This window comes from Nanorana parkeri, unplaced genomic scaffold (genome assembly GCF_000935625.1).
Source record: "Nanorana parkeri isolate BGI_ZX_2015 unplaced genomic scaffold, ASM93562v1 scaffold707, whole genome shotgun sequence".
NCBI classification, from domain to species: Eukaryota; Metazoa; Chordata; class Amphibia; order Anura; family Dicroglossidae; genus Nanorana; species Nanorana parkeri.
Window position 1 is genome coordinate 75,145 of NW_017306975.1, and position 20,288 is coordinate 95,432.

The 20,288-nt window shown below is 41.9% G+C and overlaps 1 protein-coding gene across 1 annotated transcript in view; it reads left to right on the forward strand.

Annotated features, from left to right (window-relative positions):
* The window catches only part of LOC108792987 (serine/threonine-protein kinase 17A-like), a 72,457-nt gene extending 53,474 nt beyond the window's left edge, over positions 1–18,983 (forward strand). Inside the window, exons 3-7 of the mRNA XM_018563880.1 lie at positions 3,984–4,128; positions 9,796–9,922; positions 10,836–10,884; positions 17,144–17,323; positions 18,465–18,983. Of these exons, the coding sequence (XP_018419382.1) occupies positions 3,984–4,128; positions 9,796–9,922; positions 10,836–10,884; positions 17,144–17,323; positions 18,465–18,741 (778 nt within the window). The 3' untranslated portion in view covers positions 18,742–18,983. The remainder of the gene's footprint in view (positions 1–3,983; positions 4,129–9,795; positions 9,923–10,835; positions 10,885–17,143; positions 17,324–18,464) is intronic.
* Positions 18,984–20,288: the final 1,305 nt, after the last annotated feature.

Sequence of the window (20,288 nt, forward strand, 5' to 3'; positions counted from 1 at the left end):
ACACCTCCCCTGTTGAATCATAGCTGGAACTCTCCAGTCAGCAGAGAGCATGAACTTTGCTGCTTGCAGGGCTAGAGTGTGTTAGACCTCTGCAGAGAGACTGCTTCTACACAGAAAGGCAAGGATCCTTCTGCTGGCAGGGGACATGCTTTTCTATTCAGGATGTGGCAGCTTTCCAAAGAAAAAGAACTCCAAGACTTTGAAAACCTCTTGGTTTGATGTACCTTGAATGTATTTAGTTCCACTGGGCTTTAATTATTTTATCGAATCAATTACTGTAATAAACTGGGCATTGTTATACACAGGGCTTGAAAAATCCACTTGTCTGTGACGAGAGGACGCTGGAGCCGGACGAGTAGCTTTACATTCAAGCGATCGAGCGCCCCCCCTGCAGCTGCCGCTGTCACTGCCGTTGCCGGTCCCGAGATCCACTGTGCCCGGTGCAGTCGGGATCGGCATGGCTGCTCTGTGACAGAAGATCAAAGGGAGTTTGGTGCACGATCTCCCTCTGATCTCCTCTCCAGCCCCCGAATGCAGGAAGTGATGTATATTACATCACTTCCTCATTCAGCTGTCATTCCCAGCTACAGAAGCAGATCTCTGATGAACAGCTTCTCTGGGGGTCCCTAGGTGGCAATAGGGGTCTTGGACACCCCTGATGTCTCCATAAAGAGGACCTGTCATGTAAACTGGCTATCACATGGGGGGCTTAGCCCCCTATGTGATAGCAGTAAAGTTAAGTGTAAAAAGAAATTAAAAAAATTAAAGAAGCATAAAAAAAACCCACAAAGTTTTTTTTAAAGTCCCCCGCCCCCCAAATACACACGCAAACATGTGTCAGGTGCACTCACGTGCTAAAACAACGATTGCGCCTATTGCACCACACATGTTACATGTCACCGCCAACGTCGGAGTGCAAGTGATAATTTTAGGGCTGTCGCGGCTACAACAGCCACGTGTCGTATATCGCAAAAAAAGGTACATGTACCTTTTTTTCTGCGATTGCCATGCAGATCTACCTCATTGAAATTAATGGGCCAATCACTGTCTGCAATTGTGCATGACCGCGCGATCCCGGGACGCGTGTCCTGAATCGCTCAGGTCTGCACTGGCCCTAAAACAGGATAGCAGAGCCAGTGCTCAAGAGACCCGCTGATTCTGCAGAAAATTAAAACATTTAAACAAGGAGCAGCATCCACTGCAAGTGATTTATTCAGCATTTGAAAAATGAATACAAACTTTTGACTTTAATATCACTTTATTTTCCATTCAAATTGAGGAAAGTAGACAATAAATAATTTCTGCTAAAACACTGTGAGGGGAAATTATCAAAACTGGAGCAGTCAAAATATGGAGCAGCTGTGCACAGTAACCAATCAGCTTCTATCTTTCATTTCAAATCTTAACTGAACAAACAGAAGAGAGAAGCTGATTGGTTGCCATATGCTACTGCTCCAAGTTTTGGCTGCTCCAGGTTTGACAAATTCCCCTCTGTGTGAGTAACGCTGATTGGTCACCCAATCTGCTTGACTATAATTGTCTTGTTTAACCCTCTCAATTTGTGTGTGCTTGACCTTCTACAGGGGCTTCCACGTGGCCACCTAACAGGACTTTAGGTGTTTACAAGGTGTAGTGGTTTGTGGTGGGTAAAGAGCACAGTTAAAGAACTAATTAATGAAAATAATCAATGTACAAATGAAAAAAGAAAGGGTGTAAAATTATGTGTGAATAGTACACAATAGATAAAATTGATAAAGTAACCTCTCTCGTTAAAATTAATTCAATGCAAAAAATTGATTAAACAGACAGAAGAACATACTTACAGGATGAGGGGCCATTTAGGTAAATTTCAGGGAATTTGGAATAGGTGGATTGAAAATATGAATATCAGTCGGACTTGGGACCTCCTGGATTAAGAGGACAAAAAATAATATTATAAGTGGAAGAAAAGGAAAGAAATGGGCAATAATAAATAGAATAAAGATAGATAGAAAAGTAGGGACTGCAGATAGGGATCGTTCTGTTGTTGTTCTTAGGTTCAGGTTTTTGTTTTTTTGTTTTTGTTTTGTTTTTGTTTTGTTAGTTGTTTTGAGTTGTGGTTTTATTGTCAATGTTCACAATGTATGGAAAGGAAAAAGAAAAAACAAATAAATAATATCTGATTAAAAAAAACCAAAAACAGACATTTCAGCAGAGTTACTGAAAATCTCCCGACTGTTCCTAAGTTTAGCTCACAGAGCAGACAGGTAGACAAGATGAAGACTGAGATTCAAACAGAGCTGCCTGAAAGACAATCGGTGTGACCAAAATGGTCATGTTTGACTTGAATGAACCTCCCATAATAATGATTACAAAATGTATACAGTGATATGGGCGTAAAAGACAGTTCCGTGGAAAATAACTGGAAACAAAGCTAAAATACAAAATAGGATTAGAACATTCCTCCTTCAAACCATATCATGGATTTTTAATGTAACATGTACAGGTGACTTGATGGTATAAATGGATAGCCAAGTGCCCTTTAAATCCTACTGCAGATTACCAACAAAGACTATTCTTGTCCTATTTGATATTTTTTTTCCATGGCCTACATAAAGCAGCTGGAGTCACAGAAAAATGCTGCTGTTTTCAGTCCTTTGTCTATTGGCCTTGTGCTTCACTGCTCATTAGCCACTCGGTCGTGTAGACAGCAAATTAGTCTTGCTGGCCCCTGAACATGGAATGTGCTGAGACAATACCTTCACATAAAGGCATCTCACAGCCAGGGAGCCAATTAACCCCTTCAGTTAATGTTTGATGGCCTTTACATCGGCTAAAACCAGCCGTACATCGGCTAAAATTAGCTGGCTTCGGTTCAGCCGAACATGCTCAGCATGTTTGGCTGAGCCAAAGTGAAGGAGCCATTCGACTTAGCCAATCCAACATCTGGATCGGCTGAGCCGAACCTCCTGCAGTTCACTCGCTGCCGTTCGCCCTATTCCGAACAGCAGTGACTGAACGGCATTCAGCTCACTTATTCTGCTCACTACCTCTGAGGTACAAGCACTCGTGAAAATGCCCGATTCTTAAGGCCGGTACCGGCACTTTAAATTAAGTTTGGCTGCATGAGGTCCTACGCTTGCTGGTGACCTGGTGAGATCTGCATGCAACCCTGGTGAGACCTAAACACCGCCCTGGTGAGATCTGCACGCAGCCCTGGTGAGACCCAAACGCAGCCCTGTTGAGATCTGCATGCAGCCCTGGTGAGTCCCAAATGCAGCCCTGGTGAGATCTGCACGCAGCCCTGGTGAGACCTAAACAGTTGAGATCTGCACGCAGCCCTGGTGAGACCTGCATGCATCCCCGGTGAGACCTGCATGCATCCCTGGTGAGACCTGCATGCATCCCTGGTGAGACCTCACACAGCCCTATATAGTTGGTGTTTAATCATGGATTAATGGGATCTGTAGTCCTCTATTGCTGGTTGCCAGTCTCCATCGAGGTATAATCAATGGTTATACTGCAAAAGAGAATGGCAACTGGCTATAGATGACTACAAATCTCAGCGATCCATGATTGCTAGTTGCCATTCTTCATTGCTGAATAATCATGGATTGCTGAGATTTGTAATCCTCTATTGTTTGTTGCCATTCTCCATTGCTCAGTAATCATGGATTCTTTATAATTAGAAAGAAACTGCCCTAAAATTATTAGTCTGTATTGTTTTAGCAAAAACGTCACTTTAAGAAAAAGCAACGGTAATTGGTATCGGCAAGTACCTGAGGGAGAGTACTTGTACTTGGCCTTGAAAAATGGTATCAGGACATCTGAACAACATCTGTCCCATAGGATGCAGCATTAAAACCTGACAGAGGTTATATCCCATTCAAGTCTGATAAAAGTGTTTTGGCTGAAGTCGGTCTTTAAACAGCTGCACTTACAGTCTTGCCCGAAAAAAAAAAGATCACACTTTGATTTCAACTTGCATATTTTTGTTTCTCCAGTGCAGCCGGTGGGGAAATCTTCAATCAGTGTGTAGCAGACCAAGATGAAGCTTTCACAGAAAAGGATGTAATTCGGCTCATAAGCCAGATTCTGCAAGGGGTTCTTTACCTTCACCGAAATAACGTTGTCCACTTAGACTTAAAGGTAAAGTTTGTGTTCAGATTATTTTTTATATACCAACATATATTTAACAGAAATTCCATGTTTCCCAACCACAGACAAAAATTGTGTCTGGTCCTGGCACAGAGATCTTCACGTGCTGACCTTAATGAAGGCATTGCACATGCCCGAACTCTCTGTCCCTTTGTCAGCTACTATTTTTAAAGAAAAAGATATTAAAGTTTCGCAAGATAAGAAAACAAGGCCAAAAAGAGATGGAGACAATGAGCACAATGACAAACAGTGTAGAAATATTAGGTAGCGGCTCTCTATTCAGGCATATCAGTCGGACGCTCACTCCTCAGTAGGGCCCCTAGAGGCCCCAGCAAGCGGCCCTCTGATATGCCTGAGCAGAGAGCCGCGGCCGCTAGTCTCACGCACTGACCACCTGGAGCCCGCACTGACCACCTCGAGCTCATACTGACCACCTGGGGCCCTCACTGACCACTTGGAGCCAGCACTGACCGCCTGGAGCCCGCACTGACTACCTGAGAACCCATACTGATCACCTGGAGTCCATACTGACCACCTGAGAGCCCATACTGACCACCTGGGGCCCTCTTTGACCACCTGGAGCCCTCACTGACCACCTGGAGCCCACGCTGACCACCTGAGAGCCCACACTGACTGCCTAAGAGCCCGCACTGACCATGCTTTATAATGTATTGCTGGGATTTCTAGTCCTGTATTAGGTTGTGGTATTCTGCATTGCTCTGTAATGCATTACGGTGATTTGTAGTCCTCTATAGTTAGTGGTTTTATTCTGCATTGCTTTATAATGTAATGCAGAGATTTGTAGTCCTCTAAAGCTGGTGGTATTCTGCATTGCTGTATAATGTATTGCTAAGATTTGCAGTGCCTCTACAGCTTGGAGTTTACCAGGGTCACAGCTGCAACCGGGCCCTGGCGCTCCACTCCAGGCTGTAGAGAGACTACAATTAACAGCCTGGACAGTAGGAAGAGGGCCCCAGTGACCGTTGCCATTTACATAAAAAGGCCAACCAAAATCCTCAGCACCGGGCCTGTGATGCTCTTAATCCGGCCCTGGTGGTCTGGACAAGCAATGCAGCATAAAGTGTTCAAAATCAGCACTGAACTCTGTGAAGAGAACACTGGCAGAACTACCAGGGATGCAGCAGTCGCATGTGCTCCACTTGGGGGGGCGCTGAAAGAAAAGAGAGCTAACTGCCGAGGGACTCCTATGGCATGTTAGATTCTCCACTCTGCCGGCTCAGTGTGAGGAGAACATAGCCGCTGAGGTCAGTGGAGGATGTGACACTGAGACTGTGAGGGTTACAGAATTAAAAAAAACTATACAGGCAGTCCCCGAGTTACGGACGTCCGACTTACGGACAATGCGTACTTACGAACGGGGTCCACAGTACTCCTAAATGTACCGGCAGCCGCCGGTACATTTAGGAGAACTGTGGTTGCAGCGGCCTGTGTCCCTTCATATCCCCGCTGTTCTCCCCGTCTGTGTTGCTCCGCTGCCCCCGTACCTCCGCTGCTGTCTTCCCCTGGTCCGTCAGCTTCTCCGTTCCCCCGTCCGGCAGCGGCACCTCTGCCCCCCTTGCCTCATCTTCATCTGCAGGCTGGGAGCCATACCCAGCCTGCTATTGGATATTGTAAAATTCAATAGCGAATAGCAAGCTGGCTATTGCACCTGCCCACTGCCTGCTGTCAATCAGCATGGGAGGACCTGATAGAGAACTTTATCAGGCCCCTCCTCTGCTGATTGACAGCAAGCAGTGGGCAGATGCAATAGCCAGCCTGCTATTGGTTATTGCAATTTGAAATATCCAATATCAAGCTGCTGGCTATTGCTCCCAGCATTAAAATAAAAAAGTTTAAAAAAAATAAAATTAAAAAGACAAAAAAATAAAAAAAAAGTTCAATAAATAATAATTAAAAATGCAAACAAATAAAAAAAATTAAGTTTATAAAATAAAATTAAAAATAGAAAAAAACTTTTTTTGGTGTGTCATTTTAAATAAAACATTTTTTTAATTATATTATAATCTTCTGAACAACAGGAACAGACAGCGAAACAAATGTGACCCTTCCCTATGCTATCCAAAACTAAAAAATGTTTTTTTGGCTGAAGTTACACTTAAAAAATGTACCTGTTCCGACCTACATACAAATTCAACTTAAGTACAAACCTAAAGTCCCTATCTTGTATGTAACCCGGGGACTGCCTGTACACCTGACATACTATGACCCACAAATATGCATAATACTGAAAATATTAGGTATCTGCACAAGTTATAGGTAAAAAATATATATTCTAGTGACATTTCAGTTGAACTATAAATTGATAAGTGGTAAACGTTTTTATAGTGCTGGTCATTTAGAATTTACAATTTGGGGCATACAAAATTGTGAATACTATTTTTTACAAGTATAGGTTTCCGAAAATATAACTTTTGGGGGAAGCTCATGTTTAGTGATTTTTCAGGTCATTTGAGGACAGTGGTCTGTCATTGCATGACAACAAATGGGTGGAGCCAGCCATGATGTCATAGCTGACTCCCCCCAATTGTTGTCATTCGTCTGACAATTGTAAAAATGTCATTCTACGGCATTCTGTGGCAGGAGTTCATTGCGGGTCGGCTGCCGTCTTCTTTTTTTATTTTGCCGAGTTGGCGGCATCGTGGACATCGCTGGTTGATCTTGGATTACCTCGTTGGATAATGTTTTTTCATTGTTTGTTTTTTGTTTTCTTTTATTAGAGGAATAGTCACACACTTTTGTTGTTACATAGATACTTATTTGAGGTTGAATAAAGCCACAGGTCCATCAAGTTCAACCTTTGTGTGTCTTTGTGTGTTTGTGCGTGCATGTGTGTATATGAGCCCCTGTGTGGTCTTAGTTTTTAAGAGTACCTGTACCCCTGTATGTTACGGTCTCTTAGGACAGTATCTAATTGATTTTTTAATTAATCAATATTCTCTGCTGCTTGTGGAAGAGAGTTCCAAAATGTAACCACTCTGAAAAGAAGTCCCTACGCCCTTTTTGGTTAAATCTTTTCTCCGCCAATTTTAGGAGGTGGTTTCTAGTCATTTTTAGGGAGTTTACAGAAAAACGTTTATTGCTGATGTTGCCATCCCCACCCAACATTTTGTACATCAAAATCGCCTCACTTCCAGTGTGAACAAGTTTAAATTTAGCAACCTTGTCTCATAGCTATGGTCCTCTAGCCCCTTATTTAGTTTCCTTGCCCTTCCCTGGACTCTCTCACTCCAGGACATCCTTACTGTAGATTGGTGACCAAAATTGAGCCGCATACTCAAGATGTGGCCAAACCAGTGATCTATGAAGTGGCAAAATTATTGCTATGCCTCTACAGTACATTCCCTTTTTAATGCATGACAGTACCCTGCTTGCTTTGTTTGCCGCACCCTGGCATTGCATGCTATTGTTCAATCTGTGGTCTACTATGACCCCCAAATCTTTTTCCATTTCTGACTTCCCTAGTAGAGTTCCCATTAATGTGTATTCCGCTTGCCTATTTTTAACCCAAAAATGCATTACTTTAAATTTTTCAACATTATACCTCATCTGCCATATAGTTGCCCACTCCCCTATTTTATCCAGGTCCTCCTGTAATGTTATACTGTCTTAAGTCCGTGTCACCCTCCCAATTTTAGTATCAGAGCATTACATCTGCAAACACAGAAACATGGCTATTAACATCTTCCCCAATATCATTAATAAACAGGTTAAACAGTATTGGGCCTAGCACAGAACCCTGGGGCACGCTATTCTCGACCTTAGACCAATGTGAAAAAGAGCAATTTATTGATAATCTTTGGACACGTTCCTGTAGCCAGTTCTCTATCCATGTACACACCATTTCATTTATGCCCATAGATTTAAGCTTGTGAATTAGGCATTTATGTGGTACTGTGTCAAATGCTTTTGCAAAATCCAGGTACACTACTTCCTTTATCCAGATATCTTCTCACCTCTTTGTAGAATGTTAGTAGCTTGGTCTGACAAGAACGGTCCTTCCTAAATCCATGCTGATTATCACTTATTATGACTTTCTCGCGAACAACATCCACTAAATAGTCCTTTATCATTTCCTCAAACAGTTTGCATACTATTAATGTTAGACTGACTGGTCTGTAGTTCCCCCGGTTGGCATCTTGAACCTTTGTTGCATATTGGTACAACCGTAGCTTTCCGCCAGTCACTTGGTATGATGTCAGTATGGAGTTCTTGAAAATGAGGAATAACGCTGCTGCTATAACATGGCTGAGCTCTTTAAGTACCCTGGGGTGCAAGTTATTTGGTCCTCAAGATTTATTTGCATTAAGTTTTTCAAGTCTTTGTTGAACCCCCGCTACCATCAACGTATCTCTATTAACGTTTCAGGGCCGCGCAGGGTCCCTTCATCAGGGCGAGATTGTGACAAACAATCAATGCATCTACAATCAATTTATAGTGTGAACACAATTAGTTGCACCAAGACCCCACCTCATGATATCATCACAACGTTAGATCCCACCTTAATTCAAAATACATAAGAAAACAATACTACATAAACATATAAATCAAAAATCACCTTGCAAAGCCAGCATGCATGAGAGTAATACCTCAATTACCGTATTTTTCGCTCCATAAGACGCACTTTTTTCCCCCCAAAAGGAGGGGGAAAAAGTGCCTGCGTCTTATGGAGCAAATGCCCGAGACATGCAGTTTCGGTACCGGGCGAGTAGTAGGAGCCACTGCTCGTTTAATACGAGTGATCTAACGAGATCACTCGTATTAAAGCCGAGCAGCGGCGGCGGCGATCGAGTTCAGCAGCAGGAGCCACTGCTCATTTAACCCCTTCGTGACTGACGACGTACAGTGTACGTCGCCAGCATCGGGGCTGTTTAAACAGACTCACGGCGACTTTTGCCGCCGGGAGTCTGTTTAAACTTGTAGAGCCGACTGTCGGCTTTACAACAGAAAGAGTGTTAAAGAGACACAAACGAAGAGAAGGAGGAGAAGCAGATACGAGATCCGACAGTTTAAATGTTCGTGCGGTGACGTAAACTGCAGGCACCTCCTCAAGCGTCTCATGTTGCTAGGAAGCCAGACACAGGAGAAAATAAAAAGGCACAATGCGAAAGACAGCTGTATGCGATGGGGTGGTCTCGCTGTGCATGGCAAGGGGGGAGGTTGGAAAGGGGGAGGCAAAAACAAAGAGCACAGATAAAGAAAATATGGAAAATATCAATACAGGGCTTGAAAATTAACTCACAGATAAGAGGACGCCGGAGCCGGACGAGTAGCAGCATGTACATACTGGTTTACATAGAAGTGGTCCGGCGGCTGTAGAGCTGCTGGATCGCTTGTATAATGTGTGCAGATGTGCGCTCCCCCCCTCGCCGCTGCCGATCCCTGTTGTGTCCTGTGAGGGCTTGGCACACGCAGGGCGGGTCTGTCCCTGGGTTTTTTCCTTTCCCTAACCTAAACCTAAAAGGAAATTAGTTATTCCTCCACCTACTACCGTATGTTACATTAGTAATATGATACATTAAAAAGCAGAACATGAAATCATTATCTGCAATCTGTTACCAGTAAAAGCATTTATCATCAAGTTTCCCTTATACTTTTACCTTCTGCTAACGCTCTTTTCTTTGTGTTTATCTGTTCCAGCCACAGAATATCTTACTTACCAGCAGCAATCCACTGGGTGATATTCGTATAGTAGACTTTGGCCTCTCCAGGCAAGTGGATAGCATTAAGGAGGTCCGAGAGATTTTGGGGACACCAGAATATGTAGGTAAGTGTAAAATTGGATCACATCTTTGGACATAATAAAGATCTCAATCCTCCTTCAGCAACTAGTGACATCACGGCCAGTTCGTTGGGTGTGGATGATTTTTATCACATTGGGGACACAGGCACCACTAAAAACCTAACAGAGGTTCTAACTATTTCCCACTATTTAAATAATAAAAGTTTTGCCTGGAGCCTCACTCTGCCAATCTGCTCATATATGCATATTTTAGTGTTATCGTTGAATATATAATGTTTGTACGATGCATCAGTTAGGAGGGGCACATACTGTAAATCATGAAATTAGAACACAATCTGCAACTAGAGTTAAACATATTTCTATCTGTAAATTGTGTTTTGATATCCACATTATATTTCAACTGCAGTACCACCTGTAGATAAAAATCTGATGTTGCAACCCTGGATTTATCCTTTATCTCAGAGGTTACATTTATATATTTGGTTTATAGACGGATCATTGAGCATTTTATATACTGTAATTATAATGGATAGAAGCGCTCAGATCTACATGTACTTTTACCAGCAATGCAGAAACATGAAGAAGTCCCCAAAGCTCCACCTACTGGCAGGATATAGCAATGCAACATATTTATTTGCAATATGTATTACCTACTAAAAAGCCTGACCATAATAAGTAAAGAGAATATTTATACAAAACCACTAGACATTCCCTTTTAAATCCCTCTGGAATGAGTGCACTATTCCAGAACACTAGTGTTACTTGTACCAATGTCTGCTTATTATTCTGTACCAGAGGGGGTCAGAGTGATGGACATCTCAGTTACTGTATAGAGTTGTCAGAAGCAATGGTGTCCTATTGAATCATCTTTAACTAACACTTATACTTGAGAGAATGTCCCCACCTGTGAACTTATATGATTTCTTATTATTTTTAGCTCCAGAAGTGCTCAGCTATGAACCAATCAGTACAGCAACTGATATGTGGTAAGCATTCCTTTGTCATAACCAATATAATGTAAACATTGACCTGTGCAGAAGCAAGCACATTGTAATTCGGAATGTAAATCTGAATAATTCTTGTTGTAGCTCATTCTGCACTTCCAGTTAATTCAGTGTGAAAATATTTCACTCTATTATTAGACACTGATGAGTATGCACATTATATACAGTCTCTTTAGTAGCAATAATTACACTTTAGCACACCCCTTTTTGCAGACTGGCTTGCAGCTCAGTGGATGATCTTTACTCTCATACCTTTACTGTTTGCAGAGGAGCAGTTGGAGGTCCAGTATAAGTATATGCATGTCCAGCTTCTCTGCCCAAAGTAAGCAAAAGACTGGGCACCTACACTTCGGACTACTGTATGCACTGCCGCAGGGCCGTAGGAACAGTAAGGTGATTGAGGCACTCACTTGTTAGCCCCTGTGTGATAGCAATAAAGTTAAGTGAAAAAAGTAAAACAAATAAAATAAAAATGAAAAAAATGTATTAAGAAATAATACAATAAAAATGTGATACAAAATAATAAAATAAATAAAAATTATTAATAATTAATTAATCTGCACAGCCCAACCTGAGACCCCCACAGCCCACCTGAGAACCCCACAGGCCACCTGAGACTCCACACAGCCCACCTCAGACACCGCACAGCCCACTTGAGACTCCCACAGGCCGCCTGAGACTCCACACAGCCCACCTCGGACCCCGCACAGCCCACCTGAGAACCCCACAGGCCACCTGAGACCCTGCACAGCCCACCTCAGACCCCGCACAGCCCACTTGAGACCCCCACAGCCCACCTGAGACTCCCCACAGCCCACATGAGACCCCCACAGCCCACCTGAGACCCCCACAGCCCACAAGAGACCCCGCACAGCATCCTGAGACTCTGCACAGCCCATTTGAGATCCCCACACACTGAGTCCACTGAGACTGCGCACAGCCCACCTGAGACCCCCACAGCCCACATGAGACCCCCACAGCCTACCTGAGACCCCACAAAGCCCTGCTGAGACCCCACACAGCCCTCCTGAGACTCCGAACAGCCCACCTGAGACCCTGGAGACATCAGGCCGTCACCCTGGAGCAACACAGAGAATGTTGCTTCATAATATTCTGTACTGTTGTATAATGTATTGCTGGGATTTGTAGTCATCTATAGCTGGTGGTATTCTGCATTGCTGTATAATGTATTGCTGGGGTTTCTAGTACTCTATAGTTGGCGGTATTCACCCCATGTCCCCATGCTCTGTCCCCATCACCCCTGAAAAAATGGATTTACTCCCCTGCTCTGTTCGTATCACCCCATAAAAAGTTCTAATATCATTAATTTCCTTGTTATTTATTTCCTTTCCTTGAAATACCCTAATGGGGGGCAAAATGTTCTGTTCTTGCCTCGGACACAAAAGAAGCTAACTATGGCTCTGCTCTGCTCAACAGCATGCACTGACTTCCACTGTGTTATGGAAAATCCTGAGCTGTGCGCTGTCATGCTGCATCCACAGAAACCTCAACATGTTCTGGGGACGTCTTTCCCTTTCCATTATAAATGGCTGATCCGCATTTTACATAGTTACATAGTTACATAGTATTTGAGGTTGAATAAAGACCATCAAGTCCAACCTATTAGGATCTCATTCAAGGAGTACCTGTACCTCTGTATATTACGGTCCCTTAAGAAATGTTCCTTTTAACTTGCTGCAACATTAGCTCCTTCATGTCTGTGGAAAGCTGACTTTCCCATTATTGTTCCTTTAAGGATAGTTATGTTCAAAACTAACGAAAAAAAACTAATGAAAAAAGCCTGCGTAGGACTCAACATAAGTTCTACTTACAGGGCAACAAGCAAGACTCATTACTTGCCCGCAGACTTAGAAGGATGGACTTACATCAGAAGCCCCTCCTCCTTCGCATATCAGATGGCACCCTCTCTAGCAATCCCCGTAAAATTGTACAAGAATTTGCACAGCACCTATCATCCCTCTATCAGCCCCAAGAATCAATAAAAATACTGACCTTCTATCTAAGACGTTTGCGAATTTAACCTTACCTGCCCTCTCAGATATTCAACGTAACTCCCTAGACTTACCGATTACTATCCACGAAGTACAAACAGCCATAAAATCACTAAAATTACACAAACGTCCGGGTCCCGATGGCTTCACAGCAACATACTATAAAAAATTTAAGGGAAATTCTATCCCCGCTCCTCACTGATGCCCTCAATACCCTTCGAATAGGAGGCAAATTTAGACAAGAATCTCTAGCAGCTACTGTGTGCATGATCCCTAAACCAAACTCTGACGATAGCAACTGGTCTAACTTCAGACCGATATCTTTATTGAATATTGATATCAAAATTTTGGCTAAAGTTCTCGCGACCAGACTGAATAAGATTATAGGTGACCTCGTTCACAGAGATCAAGTAGGCTTCATGCCGTGCCGCCAAGCTGGAGATAATGTACGCAGAACTTGTCTTCTGATAGACTTTGTTAGAAAACGTAATATCCCAGCAATACTACTATCACTAGATATGCATAAAGCATTTGATTCTCTGTCCTGGTCCTACTTACTCGAAGTACTGAGTCGTTGGGGATTTGGCAAGGGATTCTGTACCTGGATCTCCACACTCTATTCGCAACCAATAGCATCAGTAAAATACGCAGGCTATAAATCCTCGCCTTTCCAAATCCAAAGAGGAACACGCCAGGGATGCCCACTATCCCCTCTCCTATTTGCCCTAGCCATTGAACCCCTAGCGGTGCTCATTCGTGCACATCCAGACGTCACAGGCATTTCGGTGGCAGGGCAACAACATAAGCTTTGTCTCTTCGCTGATGATATTCTACTTTACATCACTAAACCACACATTTCCCTCCCCAATTTGATGCCTCTTCTAAAAACATTTAAAGACCTATCAGGATTGTCCATTAACCCAACCAAATCCAAAATACTCAATATCTCCTTACCGACCCACCTGACACCATCACTTGAGGCAAATTTCCCCTTTCAAAGGGAATCAACTTCTCTCACATACCTTGGAATCCACCTTACCTCCTCCTTCCCCACTCTCTACGCAGCAAACTACCCAGCATTGATCACAAAACTCACTAATATGCTGAAAATCTGGAATACCTATCCCCTTTCCTGGTTAGGGAAAATTGCCGCAATCAAAATGACCCTCCTCCTGAAACTTTTATATCCCTTTCGAGTCCTCCCAGTTCCAATACAGATCCACCTGACACCATCACTGGAGGCAAATTTCCCCTTTCAATGGGAATCAACTTCTCTCACATATCTTGGAATCCGCCTTACCTCCTCCTTCCCCACTCTCTACGCAGCAAACAGGAGGCCTAGGAGTCCCAAACCTCCAAAAATAGTTTTATGCTGCGCAAATTGCTGCCATCTCCAAATACCACGCCTCGGTGGAGTCACCTCTTTGAGTCTCCATTGAGGCGATGGACTGTGATCCAATTACTACCGACAACCTCCTATGGGTACGACCTACCGATAGATCTTTCATCACTAACCCAATCACTCGTCTCTCCCTCAGGATATGGGACTCAGTAAAATATTCTAGTGGCCTTATCTCTCCGCACCTACCCCTGTTATCATTTCTTCGAAACCCCTCTTTTGTCCCAGGCCTTGAATCCCCGTCTTCTTTCCGAGTTTGGGCCACCAATCAACTAACATTGTTACACAAATTAGTTGATAGCCAGGGAGTCATTCCCTATCCCATCCTACAATCAAAAAATAACTTACCCTCCAATGAATTATTTAGATACCTCCAAATAAAACATTTTATCCAATCTCAAATAAAATTCCCAATAACCTCCTCTCCAATGACAACCTTTGAACGAACTTGTAAACTTGTAACAGAGATCCCCACACTCCAGGACTGATCTCACAACTTTACTCTTCCTTAATATCAGGCACGGGCCCACCCCAACATGTGTACATGGACCGCTGGCACGCAGATCTCAACCTCACGCTTGATGATGAAATCTGGTCCCAAATATGGGAAAGTACTAAGTCGTGCTCTAGAAATGCATTGACCCTTAAGGGCCAATTACAAGGTACTTCTTAGATGGTACAGAGTCCCCATCCAGCTAGCACACTTCATGCCAGCCCAAGACGGCCTATGTACCAGAGGCTGCCAGGTTAGTGGTACATATCTGCACATGTGGTGGTCATGCCCGATAGTCGCTGCCTTTTGGCGCAAAATATACAAGATTATCTCCGTATTAATGGGTAGACATATAGCACCAATTCCCCAAGAAGCACTTCTTAACATTAGGCCAACAGGTCTCACCACCTTGCAATTTAAGCTAATACTATACGTGTTGTCTGCAGACGAGCGTACTATTGCCAGAGCATGGTTGTCTGACTCCCTGTCAATATCAGAAGCTAGAAATAAAATACATTGGACATTCTATAACAAAAAACGTACTGCCCGCCTTCACGACACGATGTCTAAATTTGAAAGACTTTGGGAACCGTGGGTTACCCATTTCCTACCCCCGTCATTTGATCATCAATTGGTCACCCTTTAACACAAATTGTCTCCGAACTGGCTTTAACCTTTTTTGGTACTATATCCATTAATAGTATACGCAAGCGCTCACCCCACCCTTACCTATTCCCCCCCTCTCTCTACCCCAATCTCTATTATTCCCCCCCTTGATTTATCCTCATTATCACTTGGATAAATTGTTCCTTTTTTGTTTTTGTTTTTTGTTCTTCCTTATAATGTCTAAGCAGTTAGTATCCTAGTGATATTATATTTTTATTTGTGCATATCTTCTGAATGTAACCAGCGCTATTACTGAAGGACCAGTTCCTATCTACTTGATGTCATATGTGTACTTTGTTTTAGACATTATTGTACCGATGTCACAACTTACCTTGAAAATGTTGAAAAAACCTAATAAAAATCTTTTTGAAAAGTAAAAAAAAAAAAAATACTAACATTAACATATGTTTGTAATATCTTTCCACTGTTAGCAACAGAACGTTTGCAGGAAATATTACCTAATATATTAGTACATGATATCATATATTGTTTCATTTATATGATTTAAAAAAAAAAAGACCCATTCCCAATGTACTGTATAGCACATAGAGAAATAATTCAATGTTTTCATTTCAATCCACCGTGACGAGTATATTCAATATATATATATATTGGACATTTGTGCAATACAATCACCACTTCACCAATGTCCCCTCACTTTATATTTCCCAAATGCCCAGGCCCCTGGGCGAACTTTTTGTTTTTGTTAACTCCATAATCAGCCTTCCTTCTCTCTAAATTCTCAACGCATGTGTGAACGAGCCCTTTACACGTTGATGGGAATGCAAAAGCAGCTTGAAGGAGGTTGGTGCACCTTGAAGGAGGTCAGCTGCAGGTCAGAATGCACCTGTCAATGAGCTCTTAAAGCAGAACTAGACCCACTAATTTAGCTGTCAAGGTTGCCAGTGTGCTTATTTCAGCTCTCAACCAAACTTTCAAGCCCTGGCTGGTGTCATGGGTGATCACTTGTGCAGTACAGGGGCAACTGCAATGCAAATAGAGACTAAGATGGTGCCTTTCTTGGCTGTAAAGGATAAGAGCATTTAGTTCCGCTTTAAAGACCACAGAAGCACACTGAATTTGCCCACTGACACAGGCCTTTAGATGGATGGGAGCTCCTGCGGGCTGCAGATCTTCTGTCAGTCCCATTGGCATACAATACCAATATTTACTTTAGTCAGTGGATATGCTACATTTTGTCCCAGTATAGAACTGAATAGTCAATTAAACTAGCAAATGGACAATATTTTCCACTGAGTTTAGTGTAATTGTTGTTAACTGTGGGAAAATGAAGGAAAACTCTCATTAGACAAACGTTAGAGCTGCCATTACTGATCACTTCTGAAAATGCTATTTGCTTAGCTGTCATGTCATCTAAATCAGGTCAGTGACATCAAAACCTCAAGTCACTGACCTGAACTATATATGGAGATAAGAACTATTATTTTTTTCTCTGCCTTTTATGATGTAAATAATTGCTCCTGGTCAGTAGCTCAGAAACCATTGGAGCAAGACGATAGGAAGAACAGGCAACTAGCATTTTCAGAAGAAAGTCAGCAATGGAAACACTATTTCTCTTATACAGCTTTACCTAGGTACTGAATGTGTCAAGGCTGCATTCTGGCTGCAATCTGGCTGGATGCTGTTTAACCATTTTCTTCAATTACACAGGAGTATTGGAGTTCTGACTTATGTCATGCTTACTGGAGTGTCACCATTTTTGGGAGACAACAAGCAGGAGACATTCCTCAATATCTCACAAGTGGCCATTGAGTACCTTCAGGAGGAGTTTGAGGGGATCTCTGAACAAGCGATTGACTTCATTAGGTCTCTTCTAATAAAGAACCCGAGGTGAGCAAACTGTGAGACTGATGATATCTGATATATCAAAATGTTAAACAATTATTGATATTAATGGAATCCTTAGTGTTTTTGCACTTAGTTTATTTTTTTTAATGTTTAGGACTAGATAATATAAAAGATAATATATTTTTTTAATTGTTTCATTATTTTTGTCGGGTAAATATGACATTTTGCATATGAATATTTCACATTTACATTTAACAAGCTGCAGCTAGAGGTCTAGGCTCTTTTTACATGGTTCCCAGACTATTCTTATCTGCTTTACTAAAAAAAAAAAAAAGACTGACTCTTTCCCCATCAATCCTACTTCTGTCTTTCTCTGCTCGGCAGCACTCCATACAGGCATTTAGTTAGAGTCTAAAAGCAAAACGTTTTGCTGTGAGTCTAAAACTTTTTGATGTGCTGTCTTTTTACAATGTTTTGCGACACCAGAATAATGGACACACCCTGCATTACGGGTTCAGTCCATGCAAAGGTGATATTTTAGTCATAGGTTGTCGTAGGTTAGTAAGCCAGTTATATATGTTGGGTGCTCCAACAGGGAGATCCCTCTTACATTAATTACAACTCTGTTCCTGTTTGCCTGAACACTTTGGGTGTTACTTTCCACCTTTGCATGTTCCTGTACCTCCTGGTGCACTCTGCATAACTTAAAATGAATAAATGATGAAGCATGAGACCCGCTCACAATTACCACATAAGTGTTCAGACCCAGAACCTAATGCATATATATCACTAGAAGGGTTCCCATATGATTTTAGGGATTTTCTCTTTTAGGGAGAATTTGGAGGGGGGGGGGTGTTATTGTCTTATTGGAATTCACGTGTGGAGGGTTGTTTGACTCCAAGGAAATATCTTGCTGGTGTAGGCAGCTGATGGGTAGTGTAACCTGTTGGTGTCCACTTTATATATTTACATATAAGAACTGAAATTCCTGGCATAAGAAATACAACACCTGACATCCACTAGTTCAGAACTATAACATCAGAACACAACTATATGTTAAATGGATTTTATTATAAAAAAGTAGATAGATAAAGCAAAGCTGTAGTTTTGTTTGAATGCTTTTTAAAGGTCAGAGTTTATGCAGAATATTTGAATGACCTTCTATAATGCCCTCTCTCCACAGAAAGAGATCTCGGGCTGACCAGTGTCTTAAACACGCATGGCTGACCTCATGTCAAGAGCCAGACTCACAAAAGGACACAACTTTTGAACCAAAGGAAAGTCAAGTGGAAACCACTTTTGAACCAAAGGAAAGTCAAGTGGAGACAACAGAGAACATTATGCTGTTGGCCTCATACACTGTGCACTGTCCATGCAGAGAAACCATAGAGACTGACCTGAAAAGTGTGAGGAACCAGTTTACAGCTCTGAAGGAAATTCATCCGGAGGTTGTGTGTTAACAGAGCAGTTGCACTCCAAAAGCGGAACTTATCTTTCCAGGTCAAGTTTGGAGCACCACATGCAGCGATCTTCTGCCTTGCCATGAATGAAACGGGTACCTTCAAAAAATAAGGCTCACTTTCCTATCTAATTTTTAAAATGTAGACCTGACTCTTCTCTTTCTGTGGCCTTGTTACCTGTGGAAATACTTTATCATAGAGCTGTCAATATATATGGTGTAGTCTTTGCGCATTGACCATGCAGACCAGCCACTGGCTTTTCCGGAGTTTAAGTCTTGTTATATATATTTTTTTTAAAGTCAGTCCTTCTTGGTAACACAATTGGGCTCACAAAACAATTGTTTGAGCAAGGCATGCCAAACTAGTATTTTTGCTGACCTAGCTATACTAGGTCCATGATCCAAAACTGAACACAAATGCTTTCACATGCCAATATTTTACAACACACAATTATTTACAGATAATTCTTTTTTTTGCACTTGGGATTCTTTTTGTAACTGTGGGACAGGGAAAGCCTCTATGTACTGTAAAAAGGTAACTTCCTTTTGAAATGAATGCAATTTAGAGTATGTGTTAAAGGCTATAAATATAACTTTTAGGTGCTAGTTTAGCATCACTTCTTTTGGTTTTCTGTATGGTAATAATGAAATGTTTAAGGACATGTCGGTTTTCTATATATTCTATATATTTGCCACTTGTTTAAGGGGCCAGGAAGTGGAAGATTTTGCTTTGTCTATCTAAAGGCACACTTGTTTTTTTATTTATTTGGAAAATGCAACAAATATTTAAATGCATCTTGTGTTCCTGTGTTTTGGACAGCCATTTAGAAGGCTGTGCTAGTGTCCAATCAGAATTCACTGGGGGCATCAACTGGCTGCTTAACAATATTACTTGTGGCGCCAATAAACATTTGTAAGATGTGAGTAAGGTTTGAGTTTATTGCTTCTATGACTGGGCCCAGGTAATGAGTAGCCTGTCAGATTACCTTTATAAATGGTAATTAGCCTTAGAACAGAGGCTAATGGACTAGTAATCCTAAAATAAAAAAGTGACCTTATGTGGAAGAGCTTCAGTTACAGATACAGATATACAGGTGAAACTCGAATAATTAGAATATCGTGCAAAGTTCATTTATTTCACTAATGCAACTTAAAAGGTGAAAATGAAAAGACCTTTATTCAGAGGGTACTCCATGTCTGTCAATAAACCAGTATCACAGAATATCGATGGACTTGTGTGGTTGAACTCGATGGACTTGTGTCTTTTTTCAGCCTGACTAACTAAGTAACTATGTAACAACTTCTTACCATAAAACCCCCATGAAAACCACTTATCCATAGAAGTCTGAAATTGTGTACATAACTCGTAATTCACAGTGTAGACATTCATGATATGGTCAAATGTTTGGTCCGCCTATCGGCATTACATCAGAAGGCAAAATTTACAAATAAGCAATTATAAAATAGACATGAACACGCATGCACAAGCTGCACAACAGTCGATCAAATAAACCGTATATGTATACAAATATTACCTGTTTCTATTTT